General features: G+C 37.0%; 1 protein-coding gene across 1 annotated transcript in view; it reads right to left on the bottom strand.

Annotated features, from left to right (window-relative positions):
• The window catches only part of LOC5579144 (probable cytochrome P450 4ac1), a 30,890-nt gene extending 15,374 nt beyond the window's left edge, over positions 1–15,516 (bottom strand). The window contains exons 1-2 of the mRNA XM_011495469.2: positions 14,850–15,516; positions 13,997–14,791 (exon numbers count right to left, since the gene is read on the bottom strand). Coding sequence (XP_011493771.2) covers positions 13,997–14,791; positions 14,850–15,426 — 1,372 coding nt within the window. The 5' untranslated portion in view covers positions 15,427–15,516. The remainder of the gene's footprint in view (positions 1–13,996; positions 14,792–14,849) is intronic.
• Positions 15,517–16,136: the final 620 nt, after the last annotated feature.

Raw genomic sequence — 16,136 nt, 5'->3', positions numbered from 1 at the left:
GGTTCAAACCATTTTTTTATGTTAATAATCCAGTGGTTAAACGTCGTTTTCAAATACAATTTTCTTCTGATCTTTCAGTTGATTCAAAATATTTAAAACTTATAGAGTTGTTTAGTTTAATTTATCAACTCAGCCAACAATTTTTCAATTTTAACGATTAGTCATCATTATGGTAAAATTGTTAAATTGAGTATGAACATAATTCTAGTTATGCGGGTCATCAGTGACGATTTATAATGCACTGGATTCTAGCCAATATTGGGTATTTCACCACTGGACTGCGAAGTGCAGTCTCATAAGTGCGAAAGTGTGAATAAAGGTGCGGGATAGCATCAAATCATGTTGATGTATTCAGAGCACTTATTCTTTGTTGTGCGAAGAATAAGTCCTCCGAAGACACCTACCCGATTAGATGCAATTGCGCACCTTCATTAGCGTTTCCTCATTTGTAAAAACTTCTGCGATAGTCCAGTGATGAAAGAAATGCGCAATATTGCTGTAATCATAGCTTACATATCTTTACCTAGAACTAAAAGATCGGTAGCATTCTGTACTGAGTGCACGCATCATGGAATATGCTGGCTTTTAAAACACACAACAAGCGCCAAGATGCTGGCGATGATGGAGGGTACGTTAATTTTCAGGTTGTCATCTGATTGACTATCGCTTGCAAGTACTACCGCGCTAATACTGTATGTTAAAAACGAGGTTTTTAACCAGTATTGTACAGAAAATAGCAGCGCGAGTGCCAAGCTTGAACAAACTTCCTACGGACAGCCGCCTGAAAAATCGGAAAAATCGCACTGGACCTGCTTTCATACCCCAAGCGTGGTAATGCTGAAGGCGCTAGGGTAAAAAAGAGCAAGCGAAACATATCTCTCCCGTAGATCGATTTTTCTCTTATCTCTCTCATCCGCACGCTTGCACTGATCGAGTTGGTTGATGTAGCAAGACTGTGCACCGGCCGGAGTTTACGCTTTGGCTACTTACACACTCGCATTTGCAGTTCAAAATGCTTTCTCCACATAGACAGAACTGCGTGTACAATACAAGGCAGCGTGTTTCCCGACGAGAGTGCACGCGTTGGTTTTCAACGTCACAGCAACGAAGTGTAGCGTGGAACGAAGAGTTGCGTAGCATGCATAGCGACGAGCGCCAAGAAAAATTTAGGTCCCATATCGTGCGTCGCACGAAACAGCTTTTTCATTTAATTTGCATAGCAAAAATTTAACAACAGATATTTTGCTAGATGAAAATTTCGTTGCAAACTATCAATGAGAGATAATTGAAAAGAAATAAATTTAATTTTATTAAGAAAATTATTGAATTGTTCTTTAAAAGTAGTACATATTGTTGGAGGCTAGGATGAACGAGCTCTCACCTGTGCAGTGCACATGTTGCACATGTGGACGCGACGCCTCTGGGATTAATCCAATTCAATCCAATTGCAAAGTATTTGTAATGTTCAGTTTTTCGGTAGTGAGCAAGAAATAGTTATGTGTTATTATAAAAACAAATACAGTGTGATTTGGACATCTAAGTATCAAGAAAGATAGGGACTTTCTGGAAGAATTCAGGTAAATATTCCGTAAAAAATTCCAACGTAAAGTGTTATTTTTTTCTGGGAAAAGTTCAGAAGATTCTGGCAAAACTGAGAATGTGGTATTGGGATGTGTGTAAATTACAAGTGAACTTTCTGCGCTAATCTGTTTTTTGAAAGAACCTCAACAAAACATTTCCGGAGGATATATTAGAGACGGTTAAGATGAATATCTAAACAAATAAAAAAGTTTGTCAGAAACTCGTCTACGACTTCAAAAGCAAGTGGGTACTAATTTTGATAGAAATCAGTTCAGAAATTACATTGAAAATTTCAACATATAAGCTATATATTTGGTTAACTATTTCTATACAAAATTTACGTTCCTAGATAGAGTTTCCAATTTTCTCGGGATTTGACTTCCCGGGAAACGGGAACAAAAATCCCATTTCCCGGAAAATCCCGGGATTCCGGGAAATTTTCGACAACATGAAAATAAGGCAAATTTGGTGGATTATACCGTTTTGTCTCATATTCCGAACACTTAAGGCCAACAGTGACTTCAAATGCATCTGACTGGCAAAAAATAGCTGATATTTGTGTAAATTTTAATTTCTTCGCAAAGTCTAACTCTTAGCTGTTGGATGTACCGATAATAATGTTGATTTAATTAGTTTCAGTATTGGTTTTACGCAAAAGAATGGAACAACATTTTGATTCAAATACCGAACACTGTGTTAATTCTGTCTCAAATTCCGAACACCTTGATTCAAATTCCGAACAGCACGAATAAATCGTATTCAAATGAATAATTTCGCAAATAAATTTATCTGAGCTTGTTCTACTGGTCTCAAACTAGAGAATCATTACTGCTCCGGCGGTATAAATTATATTGGAGACGGTTAAATTGAATTGCAATTGACTGTTAATTCCTTGTTATTTGGTGACATATTTCAACGAAACATTTCAACCAAATCGCCATACAAAAACTGAGTGTTCGAAATATGAGTCTGTTCGGAATTTGAGACAAAACGGTATATTTTAATTATTCGTATTTCTTTTACCGTCAAACGGGGTGTCTTGCAACACTTTTCAACTTCAATCAACCAAAACCATGATGTAAACGTCATCTAAAAATCTGAATTCCTTTATGAACTTTTAATGGTCGACCCGCCTACAGAATGAGGTGACAGAAGATTGAATCGTATTATTTTATCATACCAAAAATCATAAAAAAGGTAAAAATTTTCAAATTTCCCTATGCGGGGTGACTTGCAACACTCTATGCTAATTTAGTTTTTGCCATCAAAATGTTGATATTTTTTATTAGTCGCACTTGTTAAGAATTATTATTCGTGTATTTAAAGCATTCGAACCATTACAAGAGCATTTTGATTACCTATTTTCAAGAAAATGATTGAGACATTTTTGTATGGGAAAATGAGGCGTAAAATCATCAAGGTCAAATATCTTAATTCAACAATACATTTAACGAGTGTTTGAAGATGATTGACGCATTATGACTCATTTTATTATAAAGTAGACCTAATACAAAAGTTTTCCACTTTTATAAAACTCTAAATTCCATGGAAATTAGGTGTTGCAAGTCACCCCGCATAGGTACATCTTTATAAAAAGTATTTATATGAAAAAGTTGTTGCTAAAATTTCGTAAAATAAAATTCGTCATATTATAACTTATTAGTTGTAGAAACAACATACAGAGTATTAGTTTTCTGGATTAAATCTATATCATGTTTTCAGGCCACGATTTTGAACCTCCATCAAGTATCAGTTTTATTTTATTTATTTATTTATTTATTTATTTATTGTTCAATTTAACTGACTACAAGTCTTATTGAATGGCTTAATACTAAGTGAGCAATAAAACATCAAGTACAATTACAAATTACGCACTGAATGAAAAAAAATCACGCTTTTACAACAAACTATTACAAACGAAAAACAAAATCACTATCATGTACAACACAATACATTTCACAGCTCAAATTAAATTCACATTAATCAGAAGCAAACAATCAATAACTTCAGAAACAAACAAAAATGATCGAAAATCTTAAACATTTACAAAAAGACAATCAAACAGGTTTCCATGTTTCGTTTTGCATCACATTCACAAATTCTCTGAATTTTAAATTTTTTGGCCATGTAGCCGGATCTAAAGCTCGGGGTTTCCATTTTATATTTAAAGCTACTTTGAACGAAACATAGTCTCTTAAACGTCGTTGATTCCATTTTGACACCAGTTTTACGACATCGATGTGCTCGGGTTCGGAAGCATCCAGCGCGCGAAGAACCATCGAACGAATATCCCGCTCAGTCGCACTCTCGTCGATATTCGTTAAAAATAACGAGAAGCTATCGTCGTTTGTTGTGGTTTGATTCTTATCACTCTCCACATTTGCATTGGTACCATCCAAAAGTTCGCATTATGGTATTGGCGTTGAATGGAGTAGTGGCACGTTTTTCGCAGGAGTTGCCCTTACGGTATTCGATACTATTCGTTTAATTTCAGCGACAGCTTTTTTTAAGTGATTCACTTCGTCTTCCAAACTCTTTTTTCCGTTGATCGCATTGGCAGGGTCGCAGTGGTAACTGTCTCTCCATCTCCGAAAATTCTTCATACATTCGTCACACATCCAGATGATATTGCACGAAAGAAAGCACAATGCCTCTTCGCTCACTCCAACGCAGCTTGCATGGAAGAAGCCGGCACAATCACCTTCACAAACCGTATAGGAGTCAGCTTTGAAATCGATACTCAGAGAGCACTTTTTACAGTCTTTTTGTTGATCCATTTAGAAGCGGGAATGGAAGCCAATTCACTTTTAATCGATAACAGATTTCGATGACTATTCCTTGCGAATATTCGGACGCGAACACAAATATCACTGAAATACGCAGACAAATGTCTTCAAACAGTTGATCGGTAGTTACAGATGATAAAACAACTTATAATACGTTCGAGATCTTCAACTAAAACGGGAGCAAACTCAACGACGGACGTTCGATTAACAGCGGTCGATCAAATGAGTTTTAAAGGCATTCAACAGAATTATGTTCAATTTGTAAAAATATTTCGGGACCCTAACGAAAGGCGGAAACACGAAAGGCGGAATCACTAAAGGCGGAATCACAAAAGGCGGGAACTCAAAAGGCAGACTAACTTAGACGTGTAACAAAAGGCGGAATTGTTCAAAAACGATTTTAAAATGCTTACTTAAGCTTCCAAACGATAATTAGACTGAGGACAAATGTATCTATCAGCATAGCTCTAAACCTCAAGTACCCATGGGCAAATATTATGACCGATTGATTAAATTTATTGCTTTTCCGATTGTAATTCCCATTCTTGGTCGTAGATCATGTAAAACGTGAGGTTACGAATCGCACACATAATAATCAAAAACATCGATTTATTCCACAAATTTGTTAAGAAATTCTTCCAGTAATTTGTTTTCTTCAATGCATTTTAGCCAGTAAGTTTCTCATAAACAAGAATTTCGCTAAAAAAATATTGCGAGTTTGTTTTCCGGTAGCTACACATTTATCATCTAATAACATTATTCATGTTGTCAAAAAAGTATAAATTGCGCTTCAAAATAACAATGATCTATCGTTCCCCCTTACCCTTCTTGTCCCTTCTTTTCCTAAAACACGGAAATTCACAACCAAACTATTCACACGTAACTTTAAAAAAGACCTATCCAACATGGCTCTCTTTGTTCACTTTCTTTTTAACAGATAACTGATCCACATTAAGGGGATTCGTAATTACGAATTTTCGGTTTTTGAAAAGCAGTTTTTTTTTTGTTCAAAATCAAGGAAACTTACACAAAAATATTCTACAATCGGGACACATTTTCATCGAATAATTTTAAGTTTTGAACAGAAAAACTGCTTTCGAAGTTATTGTTATTTATCTTTATTTGGGTTCGATGAATACAATGACGGATCCTTGAACGCTATCCTCTTCTGTTGCGTTTTTCTTTAAAAACGTTAGCCAAGGGCATTGTCTTTCGATTCATAGTGAAGCTGAGTGAAGAAATGCGCAGACAACCAGAAATCTCATAGTAGTATTCGAGTCGTTTATTTGTACAAAATGCATCACTCCCGCACTACATGGTGGATGAAATCGTTTGAACGATGAGTTTTCTCGTAAAAAACGCTATTTTATGAGTTTATATGCGAATTTTGTTTCGGCCCGTATACTCCTACAAAGTAAATCGGATCAATCCGTAGCAGCTGTCAAATCAACTTTGTTATCATAAATTAAGTCGCATAAGAGTACAGACTAATTCGCAAGAAAATCAATACACTCGCATTGCATGTTGTTTTTCATCATATAAAACATGCACTTATATCGCCTCCACTTTTATACGTATAAGGCCTTTTCGCGTGAAACTTTGCAAATATAAGCATCACATAACGCAAAAGGTGATTTCGTTATTTGTACATTCTGTTGTCTAGGTGCCCATTTAGTATTAAAATTCACATTAATAAAGATACAAAAATATCCCAAAAACTTTAGTATTGAACTTTTATTATCGGAAGAGAGCGAGAGAAGAGAATCTCATATTGTTAAATAGGTCCCTTTGAAAACTTATTCGAGTATTGTTTGTCATCATTCTAGCTGGTACTGGATTAAATAATGTTAATAAAGAATGTTGATTATTTTGATCGTGAAATTAGAGAATTCTTAAAAAATCAAATACCAAAGCGTTTTAAGTTGACAAACACCATTGTCAGCAGGCTTTGGAAAAAAAACGAGCCATATTTATATCCTTGTTTGCGCCCGCATTTGTACAACACGCATGACTTTTATCGTTCGTGTAAGGTAGTCACGATAGAGAAAAAAAAGACACACCATTATTTGTTTGGCATTTTTTCGTCATTATTTGATCGGCACTGTGTGTCATCACATGTTACATTCGCTGACACTGATTCTGATTCTGATCAAGAAGCATAAGAGATATGTTCCATTGTCTGTATAATGTTTGCGACCAAATGGGTGTCATTTGAACCAATCGATTATAATTAAGTTGCTTGGGACTGTGTTACCAGAAAATATGGAAATTGTTACCAACTTTAAGCAAACCAGAAATCTGCCGACTAAATAGTTCAATATCGTTGTCGTCTATGAGAGTTAATGCTCTTGGATGTCATGTACCATGCGAGAGAATGAATATCAACACTCATAGTGCTCTCCGCATACGATGTGCCACGAACTGCTACACTCTCTGAGTATAGTTCAATCGGCTTATTCGGATCAAAGTTCAATCCCTGATTATCAGACTGAAAATTTAAATAAAATAATAGTTCTGAAAAGATTACAATTGTGAATTGCAGCCATTAAAGTTGTCATAAGGACTGTTCATTTAAGAAAGTGGACACGTGTTTTTTACAGTAAACTGTTTATTTTCGAACAAATTCATGAGTTTACCTAAAATACATGGAAATCAACGTAATTTCGATCAAATTCACTTAAATTTGAACATTTATTGAGCATTGCTGGAGAATGCTCTTACTTTTCTTTTGATACCTCCCATAAAATTCTGCACAACTTTTTTCGGAACTTTTCGAACTGCTTTTTGAACTGCTGACCACATTTTTTTTTTTCTCTTCCATCCTTCTTAAGATGCCGTTTGATTATTGCCCAATATGTTTCAATGAGGCGTAGTTCTGAGCAATTTGATGGATTCGATCATTTTTCTACAAATTCGACTTATTCCTTCTTGAGGATCTCCAAAGTAGCTGAAGCATAGTGAGCCGATGCTAGGTCTGGCAAAAACAATGGAGGCATGGTATGCTTTCAGTAGATGGGCAGAAGCCAATTTTTAATGCATTCAGTTCTGTAATTTCCGCCGTTGATTGAACCCGTTGTAAAATATGTAGTACTTTCATACCGCAGGAGCAAATTGCTTGCCATACCAAATCATTTTTCCCAAATTTTTCTGTTGGGATGTATCGTACGTCGTCAGGAATATCTGTTTTGGCCACAGCGTTGAAAAAATTCAATTTGGACACTTCGCGATTTAAGCCAAATCTCGGAACGGCAGTTTTTCTGTACACCATTTGTGCAGAAAAAAAATGATAGTCGCCATGTCAATTCGACTCATCGTTTAGAATTTATAATTTTTTTATGTCAACTTTTGTCTGCTGTCAAAATAAACACTTGAGATCACACTGAAACAAAATTTTATTTGTTTTTATGGAATTTTTACACCAAAATGCTAATATTTAGGTGTCCACTTTCTTAAATGAACAGTCCTTACACAGGATTTTAACCAGAAATTCTAGCCTATATTCGTCGCGTAAGTTATATTCAATATGTAATCATGTTTGTATAATCCTCTTCTTTAAGATGCTTCTCATCTATCACGTTAAGGTGACCTGATTTCTAATTTCTTGCCATTTACGGCAATGAAGTCTCATTACGGATGGATTACTGTTCAGAAATATTTCAAATTACAACAGTTCATTACATTTCTATATATCTATTTTTGTTGCTATGCTTTTTTCGGCGAACATTGTTGAAGTCACTTCTACGGCGAAGTAGGCCGTAATTGAAATTTGTACTGGACATCGATGACTATGGCTAATTCGTCTAGCGATTGCAAATTAAAGAAAATCAATAGAAATATTAGTAGTAGAATGCTAGAGGCGTTGTTGTCACAAAATTGATTTTAATAATTATTGCCTTAAATTATGGGTTTTTATTGTTTGTTCAATACCATGTTGTTGTTTTGGTTTTGAAAACTAATCTGACACTTTGAAGCCCGGTACTCACGCTGTCAGTTCGTGGCAAACTAGATGTTGGTAACACGAACAGCAGCGACATTAGCATTCTTAGGTTAATGCTTCTACTAGAAAATCATTTGGTTGCAAAAGTATTAGCATACTTCTTGCATGTAAGCGCAAGTAGTGATACTTTTCTGAATCAATATTACTTATGATGACACAGTTTTATCACTTTGAAATTGCAAGCAGCAAAAACAACATGGCTGTCAAAGCGAATGATGGGATACTTAGTCGTAAGTCATTATTTTAATAATTTTAGTCACTATTATTTTGTTAGCTAGCCGCTCCCAGCCCTATTTCAGCAGACTATCTCACTTTTTAATATTACAAACGATTTTGTTTTATTCTGTCCGACGTTTTGGCCACGGGGTGAAATTGTTCAAGGGTAAAAGTGTCTATCGTTTTGTCTTGGTTGAGTTGGTCTTTTCGTTTGTCAATTTTTCATAGTCTACAGGGCTGGTAGCAAGTCTCTTTTCAGAGACTTGGTCACTATTTTAATGCTAGCCTCTAAAAAGTTTTCTTTTTATTTGATGTTTTGACAAAAATAGTCTCTCTTTGTTACTTTTTTCCATCTTGTCAAGTCTTTTTCAGTGAATGCTTCTTTTAGATTCCTCAAGGAAAAGCTTCAGTATATCGCGAAAGCTTTCTAGAGATTTCTTCTGGAATGTGTTAAACAACTCCTCCAGTGATAATAACAAAAATTTATCTAGAGATTATTTTAGCAATTGGCTTGTTTATCGATGTCCAGTTTTTAGAATATTCTGATTCTACATAGAAACGAGTCAAGAAACGAAAATTTCAAATTTTTTCGTGCCCTGGAACTATTTTTAAAACACGTTTGAAATCAGCATGAAAATCACCCTCGGCACGCATTGTCTACATGACAATTGAAAGGTCATTGAGGTTGTGAACCGTTTCACCGATTCGTTTAACTTTTAGTTAAAATTTGACAGTTCGATAGTTATTTCCCCTCCGATCAGAAATAACCCTGCTCTGGAGCATGGTTAAACTTGACAGTTTGAAAGTTATTTTCTGCTCCCGGTAATTTGAGAATAATTAACCATCTGTGAGCTTTGTTCTGAAATACTACTCGACTTTTTAAACTCAAATGGCTCGAACGCGAAGTTGAATTTAACCATTTGAGGGGAAAATGACTATCAAAATGTCAAACTTTAACTAAAAGTTAAACTAATCGGTGAAACGGTTCACAGCCTGAGTCTACAAATTGAAATCTTTTTAAACCAGATTTAGATTTAGAAGCGCAAAAAAAATGTATTATGCATTGAAAAATATGCTTTCATAATTAAACAACCTAATTATCTCAGAAATTGGTCCAGAAACTCCTACAAGTATTTTTTCCAAGAAAATCCACTAGGTTTTTTTTCTGAATTTATGCAAAAAAACAACGGTTAGGAATTTTTCCAGCAAAAAAAAACTTTCCTTTCAGAAGTTTTCACGTCAATTTTCCAGTCCTTTACCCCTCTAAAAGCAGCTTCATTTATTTTTTAAGAATCCGTATCGATATTAATCTGATTTTGATGATATATCGATGTTCCTTGAGGGACTGACATTCTCCATATAAAATGTCTTTGGCAGCCATTTTGTTTTTGGACAATTTATCTAAGAAATAAAATGTGGATTATATAATGTCAGGTAATTAATTGGCCAGCGTGGTACCAGAAACCTAAATACTCATTACTCAAAGGTGGCTGCACTAAATTGCTTCATTTTTTTCACAACATACTCTCAAGAATGTATTGTCCCGAAGAGTGATAATCTGAATACGATAAAAAATTTGTAGCATGAGAAATTAACGAGGGGTTATGGTTGCGTCGGTCCCTCATGGAATTTTGGAATATTTTCGTATTCAGTTTTTTGGGAACTTGTGAGAAAATGGTGCAAATATATCGAGAAACAAAATAGTTATCGCGATTTGATTTTTTTTTCGTGAGGGGGATCAATATAGATTCTAACAAGAATCCATACGCAGTTTCTCTTAGGATATATTCCAAAAATAACACCAGGGATTATTTTAAGAAATCGACTAAGAATTTTTCAATAGATCCAATTAGGAAGTCATCATGCAGCACAGTCAGATATTTCTCTAGGTATTTCTCCAACATTTCTTCCAGGGGTTACTTCTGCAGTTCTTTCAAACATTTCTCGAGTCATTTCTCAAGTAACATCTCCATTGATTCTTCAAAGGCTCAGGTTTCACACCAGCGAATACTGATACAATAAATTATTCCAGTTTTACAAAAACAAAAAAAAAGATCCTTGCACGAGTTCATTAACATTTCTACAGAAGTTTCATGAGTAATTACTATGGGAATACCTACCGATATTTTTTTCAGGAATTTATTTAAAAGTTCCCTTTACAATTCCCTGGAGATATCGCTCTAAGAATTGCTGGACAAATTCTTTGAAGACTCATAATTGCTCAAAGAATTATGGAGAAGTTTTAATTAAAGACAAAAAAATCTCGGGAGTAATTTCCAAAAGTATCGCTAAAGAATATCCTCCTTGAAATCTTAAATAAATGCTGAACGACAATTTTGTAGAAAATCTCAAGAAACCCCAGGAGACAGCTCTGAAGGAATTGCTGGTTGAATTCTAGAAGTTGTCCTAAACGAAAAAACGAAGAAAGTCGAAACGTCGTAAATCCGTGAAAGAATCACAAAATGAATTTCCGAACAAATCTTCGGTGTAATATCTAAAGGATCTGGATATGGATGAATTTCTGGAGAACTTATGAATTTCTTGACAAAGTTTCTGAAAAATTCTTTGGAGAAATTCCTGTTGGTATCTCTGGAGCTATTTCTAGGGTTATTCTTAAAGATTCTAGGTCTAATTTTAGAATTCATTAGAAAAACCGTGGAAGAATCACTAAATGAACTTCAGAACAAATCTTCGCTATGATATTTGAAGCTCACTGTTAGCAAGCATCTGAATTAATTTCAGATGATGTTCCTGAAGGAAATCATGATAAAAATAAACAGTAATACTTGTGGAATAGTAATAATAATGTCACAAGGAATTCAAAAAAGAGCTCGTAAAAACATCCATAGTAAAATTCCTGATCGGATTCTCTGATAAATCTTCATGAATTTTGAATTTTTTTCGTTGTCTTGGTTTTTGCTTGGTCTCTATTTTCAGGCAGGAGGTCTCTAAAGTTTTTTATTAGGACATTTAGTCGCTACCAGTTCTACTGGCCTGGCTTATTTCTATTATTTTGTTGAAAAAGTAACTAATTATTTTACAGAGTCACAGTCCGAATCTAGAACATTCATTTCAACTAATAAAATTTAAAAACAGAAAAAAAATATATATATATATAGGCAAATTTACCCTGGAAAAAAACTAAAATCTGTGACAGAAGCGTCTAACGTAATTAAATAGCTAAAATAGTTATAGCTCATTCTATCGTTAAATAGAGGTGAACTCGCCAAGGGCGAAAACCGCTCAAACGATTTTAATAATAATAATCTATCGTTAAAATATAACATCAAAGAACATCGTCTGTTTTTATCTGTGGCATAGAACACAATTACTCCGTGTAAATTTAACGGTATGGTAGGTGTCGCACTCTCTGCGTTGAATTTCAACCGAATCATGCACCGACGGATGACGATAAGGCTGGATTTATTTTCAAAGGGCGCAAATCTGTCCGCGTATTGATACTATAATTAGTACACGGACTTATCGTCCGGCGACGCTCATGTCTGGAACGCTCGATAGATGCGGATGAATGATTTATTTGCAAACAACGCCATTTGTTGAATGTGCATTTCATCGTTGCTAGGGAAACGTTGCGAAAAATATTTCTACAGAATCGTTGCTCTTTTCTTAGAAATACATTTAGCAGAGAGTTTGATATGAAGAGTTGTTGAATGAATACCGATAGGCATAACACAGACAAACAGATGTAACACTTAGAACAATTTCCTTTAAAATCCATCGTCCACTCCATGTAATCATCATCTGGTGGCCATTTTGCACAAAATACGGTTCACTTAGAACAGAAATGAGGTTTACCAGACCACAGAGTCTTGTGGAGTCCATAGTAAATATGACTTGAGTAATTTACGCGTCTCAGAATTTCAAAGAGGCAGTCATTCGACGTCACCTGTGACGTTGTCGATTGTCATATTTCTACCAATACGAGCTTTATCCCGCTTGGTTCGTCCTGCTCGCAGATACTTAGAATCGTCGACTTATTTCACCCACTATCATCGTACCTGCCACACGATATACGAATTAAAAAATGGCAATTTTGGCAAAGGAAGCTCTCAGTTAATGACTGTGGAAGTGCTCATTGACCACTAAGCTGAGAAGCAGGTGGTGTCCCATTTAGGATGTAATGCCAAGAAATAGTATAGTAGGTCCGTCCCCAATTTGATCGTTAGCATTTTAGCTTGCCACATTTTTGATAAATTAGGCATATTGAAACAAGTAGCCAACTTATGCTAGCCCATCTTAAAGGGACACAGTTTGGAATCAACTTCTAAGATTGCACTGAAACTTCAAAGGCACAAATCTCACAAAGAAAGCATCCAACAACAGTGAACTTTTTATTTTGGCTTTGTGCACTAACAGAAAGCTTAAAATAAGAAGATCAGAAACGTTTGATAACTATTTTTTCAGTTTAGTGCCTTTGAAACCGTGAGTAGGGGCTCAAATCGGCCATTGTGACGGCCATCTTTGGATTCCGAGATGTTTCACCTTAATGAATTGCGTTCCAAGCTGTTGGATAGCATGCTTGACATTTCTTAACGTGGTAGTCGACGCATCATCTACCGAAATAGCTATGCATCCTGCCATTTTGGTGTGTTGTCTCCTCACCATTCAGGTGTTCACCGTAGTGCTGCTTACACCTTCCAATCACCTCACTCTCATCCGTTGAGATACCCTAATCCTTATCCTGGTACACTTCGGCACGCGGCAAGGAATCTTTGCAGGATGTGTTGAGTTTCTGAGTTTCTGAGTGACACAGCTGCTCCATGACGGCACTTTTTGTCCGATTTTGACGGCATGGCTTGAGCAGCTATCGTACTCTCAGGAAATGGAGCTTGAACCACATCTGCTACTGTGACTCTCTACAGCCACGCATTCACTGGCGCTTTGAAGACTAAATGATAGGCTCCGAACTACTCGGAATATCCCCTGGTGGACTTAAAATTCTTTCGCAACCGGTTTTTCGATGCCCATGTCGGTCTTGGGCGATAATTCTCTTCGAACGTTTAGCTTTGTCAGGTCCTCTTCCACTGCGTACAGCCAGTGTATTCGTGGTCTTCCACGAATTTGCCTACCACTACCTGGTTCCCTGCTGAATATTATTCTCGTAATTCTTCTTCCGACATTCGCACTAAGTTACCAGCCCAATGAAGTCTGCCGTATTTGACACGCTTAATTCGCATTTCTAAACACTTTATATAACTCGTGTTATCTGTATCACTTTATGTTCGAAAACACCAAAGGCTTTCCGGTATGCCCCTTTTAACGTCTACGCTTCGTGGCCGGCAATATTCCTTTCAAAATATTTTCCCATAAGCAATCCGAATAAAAGTGGTAAAGTACCTAACATGACAGTATGCAATCTACGAAAAACTCCATTATCAAGCAACGCAAAACTCACCGATGCAATTCCTCGGTCCGGCACTGAACGGAACGTATGCATATGGACTCCTCCGCTGAACATCCTCCGGCAAAAACCGATCCGGATCGAATCGTTCCGGGTCGGGAAATTGCTCCGGATCCCGGTGCAGATCGTAGATTTCCACGTTCATGATGGTACCCCTCGGGACAAACTTCCCATCGTATTGGACGTCCTCGGTGATCAAACGGGAGATGAACGGCACCGGCGGATAGATTCGAAGCGATTCCTTGATCACCCGATCCATGTACTTCAGGTCATTGTAGTCCTGTAGGGCTGGATTGGGTTGGAGGTTGAACATGCGTTCAATCTCTTCGAACAGACGCTGCTGAACGAGTTGCTCGTGAGCAATCAGCAGAAAGGTGAACACGAAGGCACTGCCAGTTGTATCGTGGCCTTCGAAGGTAAACGTGTCAACCTCCTCGCGAATACCTTCGGCGTCAATTTGCTGCTTGGATTCCGCCAGCAGAAGACTATCCAGCATGGCGTAGCGCTGCTTTATGTTGGTGTATATGTTCTCCTCCGATGGGGTGTCCACGTTTTTCATCGTTTCATGAAATGTTTCTCTTCGCTGTCGGATGATGCTGTTGATGAAGGCATGAATTGGACGGAGAATCTTGTCGAATTTCGCCTGGTAACCTGTGATCTTGTAGATCCAGTCTTCAAACAGCAGAGGGTTCATTATCCGTTGTTGGATCACCTTGCCAACTTCTCGGATGTTGCTCTTGTAGACTTCGGCTGTCTCTGACGTATCCAGTTTCAGACCCATTGCCGTTTCTATCAAGACAGAGAAAGTTAAATTGAATGTGGATCGGATGACACTCATGAAACTTACCGCAAATCGTGTTCAGGGTTACTTGTGTAGACAAGGGTTGAAGTGTTGTAGTGATCCCCTGCGCGGCGTCCTTATCCAACTGATACACTAGTTTTCTACACTCTTCGTGGAAAATTTGCAAGAAACCTTGCAAGATGTTGAAATGGAACGTGGGCGTCAGAATCTTCCTGCGCTGGTGCCATTTTTCCCCGGTGCTGTTCAGAAGACCTTTACCAATGAACGGAACGATCAACTTGTACAACGGACTCTTGGTGATCAACCGGGAACTGGACAGCAACATCTCAACGTCCTTGTGGTGGATGATCTGTACAAATAGGACTCCTTGTATCAGCAAGCGATAAGTCCTGTGGTTGAAGATGCGAGCCCATTGTCGCGCCTGTTGGAACGATCCGGTTTGACTCTTGAACAGTGCTGTGAAGAGGTTCTGAACGATCGGATACACCGGATAACCGGGAAAGTATTTGGCTGCACGGTAGCTTGGAAGCGATCGAAGATAGATTTCGTACAGGATGAAAATGAACACCAGTAAACCGGCAACGGTGGTAAAAACGTACATCGCGATTGAACTATGAATCATAACTGATGCGAGCGGATAACCTCTGGCGGGATACGAGCCGGAACTCACTCCGCGCGCTTGGCTGATGATAGAAAAGTGTAGAATTTGCAATTCAGTTACATATAGAGGCGCATATACAGCAGCGGCATTTAATCGTCTACGGCTGCCATCGATGTATACGATCGTTTAAGTCGAACATGTACTGATTGATTGTACATTGCACCGGATTAATCTACATTTAATGTATATACGGATAGTTTATTTTTAATTTGAGTTTATTATGATTCGGTCGGGTGAAGTGAAATCGCCGGTAATTATTAAAACGATCACAATCACTTTCATTTCATTACGTAAGTTTTCTACATATAGAAAACGCCATAGATGTGGCCGAAAAACTATGTTTCACTATCTTTAGTGTCTGAACGAAAATAACGAAAATAGTTCATTTTGATGACCTACTGTAACACATGTATTAACCCTCTAATACCCAACCCCGCCTTTAGACGGGGTACACTTTGGAATTTTGTGTATTTTTTCGTAGCTTTGAAATCAAAATGATTTTATTTTTGGCTTATACCTTGACTCACACACTTAAAATATATTCACGAGCTCGGCATTTGAAAGTGCTGAACTCTCTCGGCATTCAGATTGTTTGCTGATAAATCAGTTAAATAATAATCATAACTGACTCTCGGCTTATTTTTAAACTGAAATCTCGGATAACATTATTT

The sequence above is a fragment of the Aedes aegypti genome, chromosome 2 (assembly GCF_002204515.2).
Source record: "Aedes aegypti strain LVP_AGWG chromosome 2, AaegL5.0 Primary Assembly, whole genome shotgun sequence".
NCBI classification, from domain to species: Eukaryota; Metazoa; Arthropoda; class Insecta; order Diptera; family Culicidae; genus Aedes; species Aedes aegypti.
Note: the sequence above shows the minus strand (reverse complement) of the source record. Positions and strands in the feature narration are given on the sequence as shown.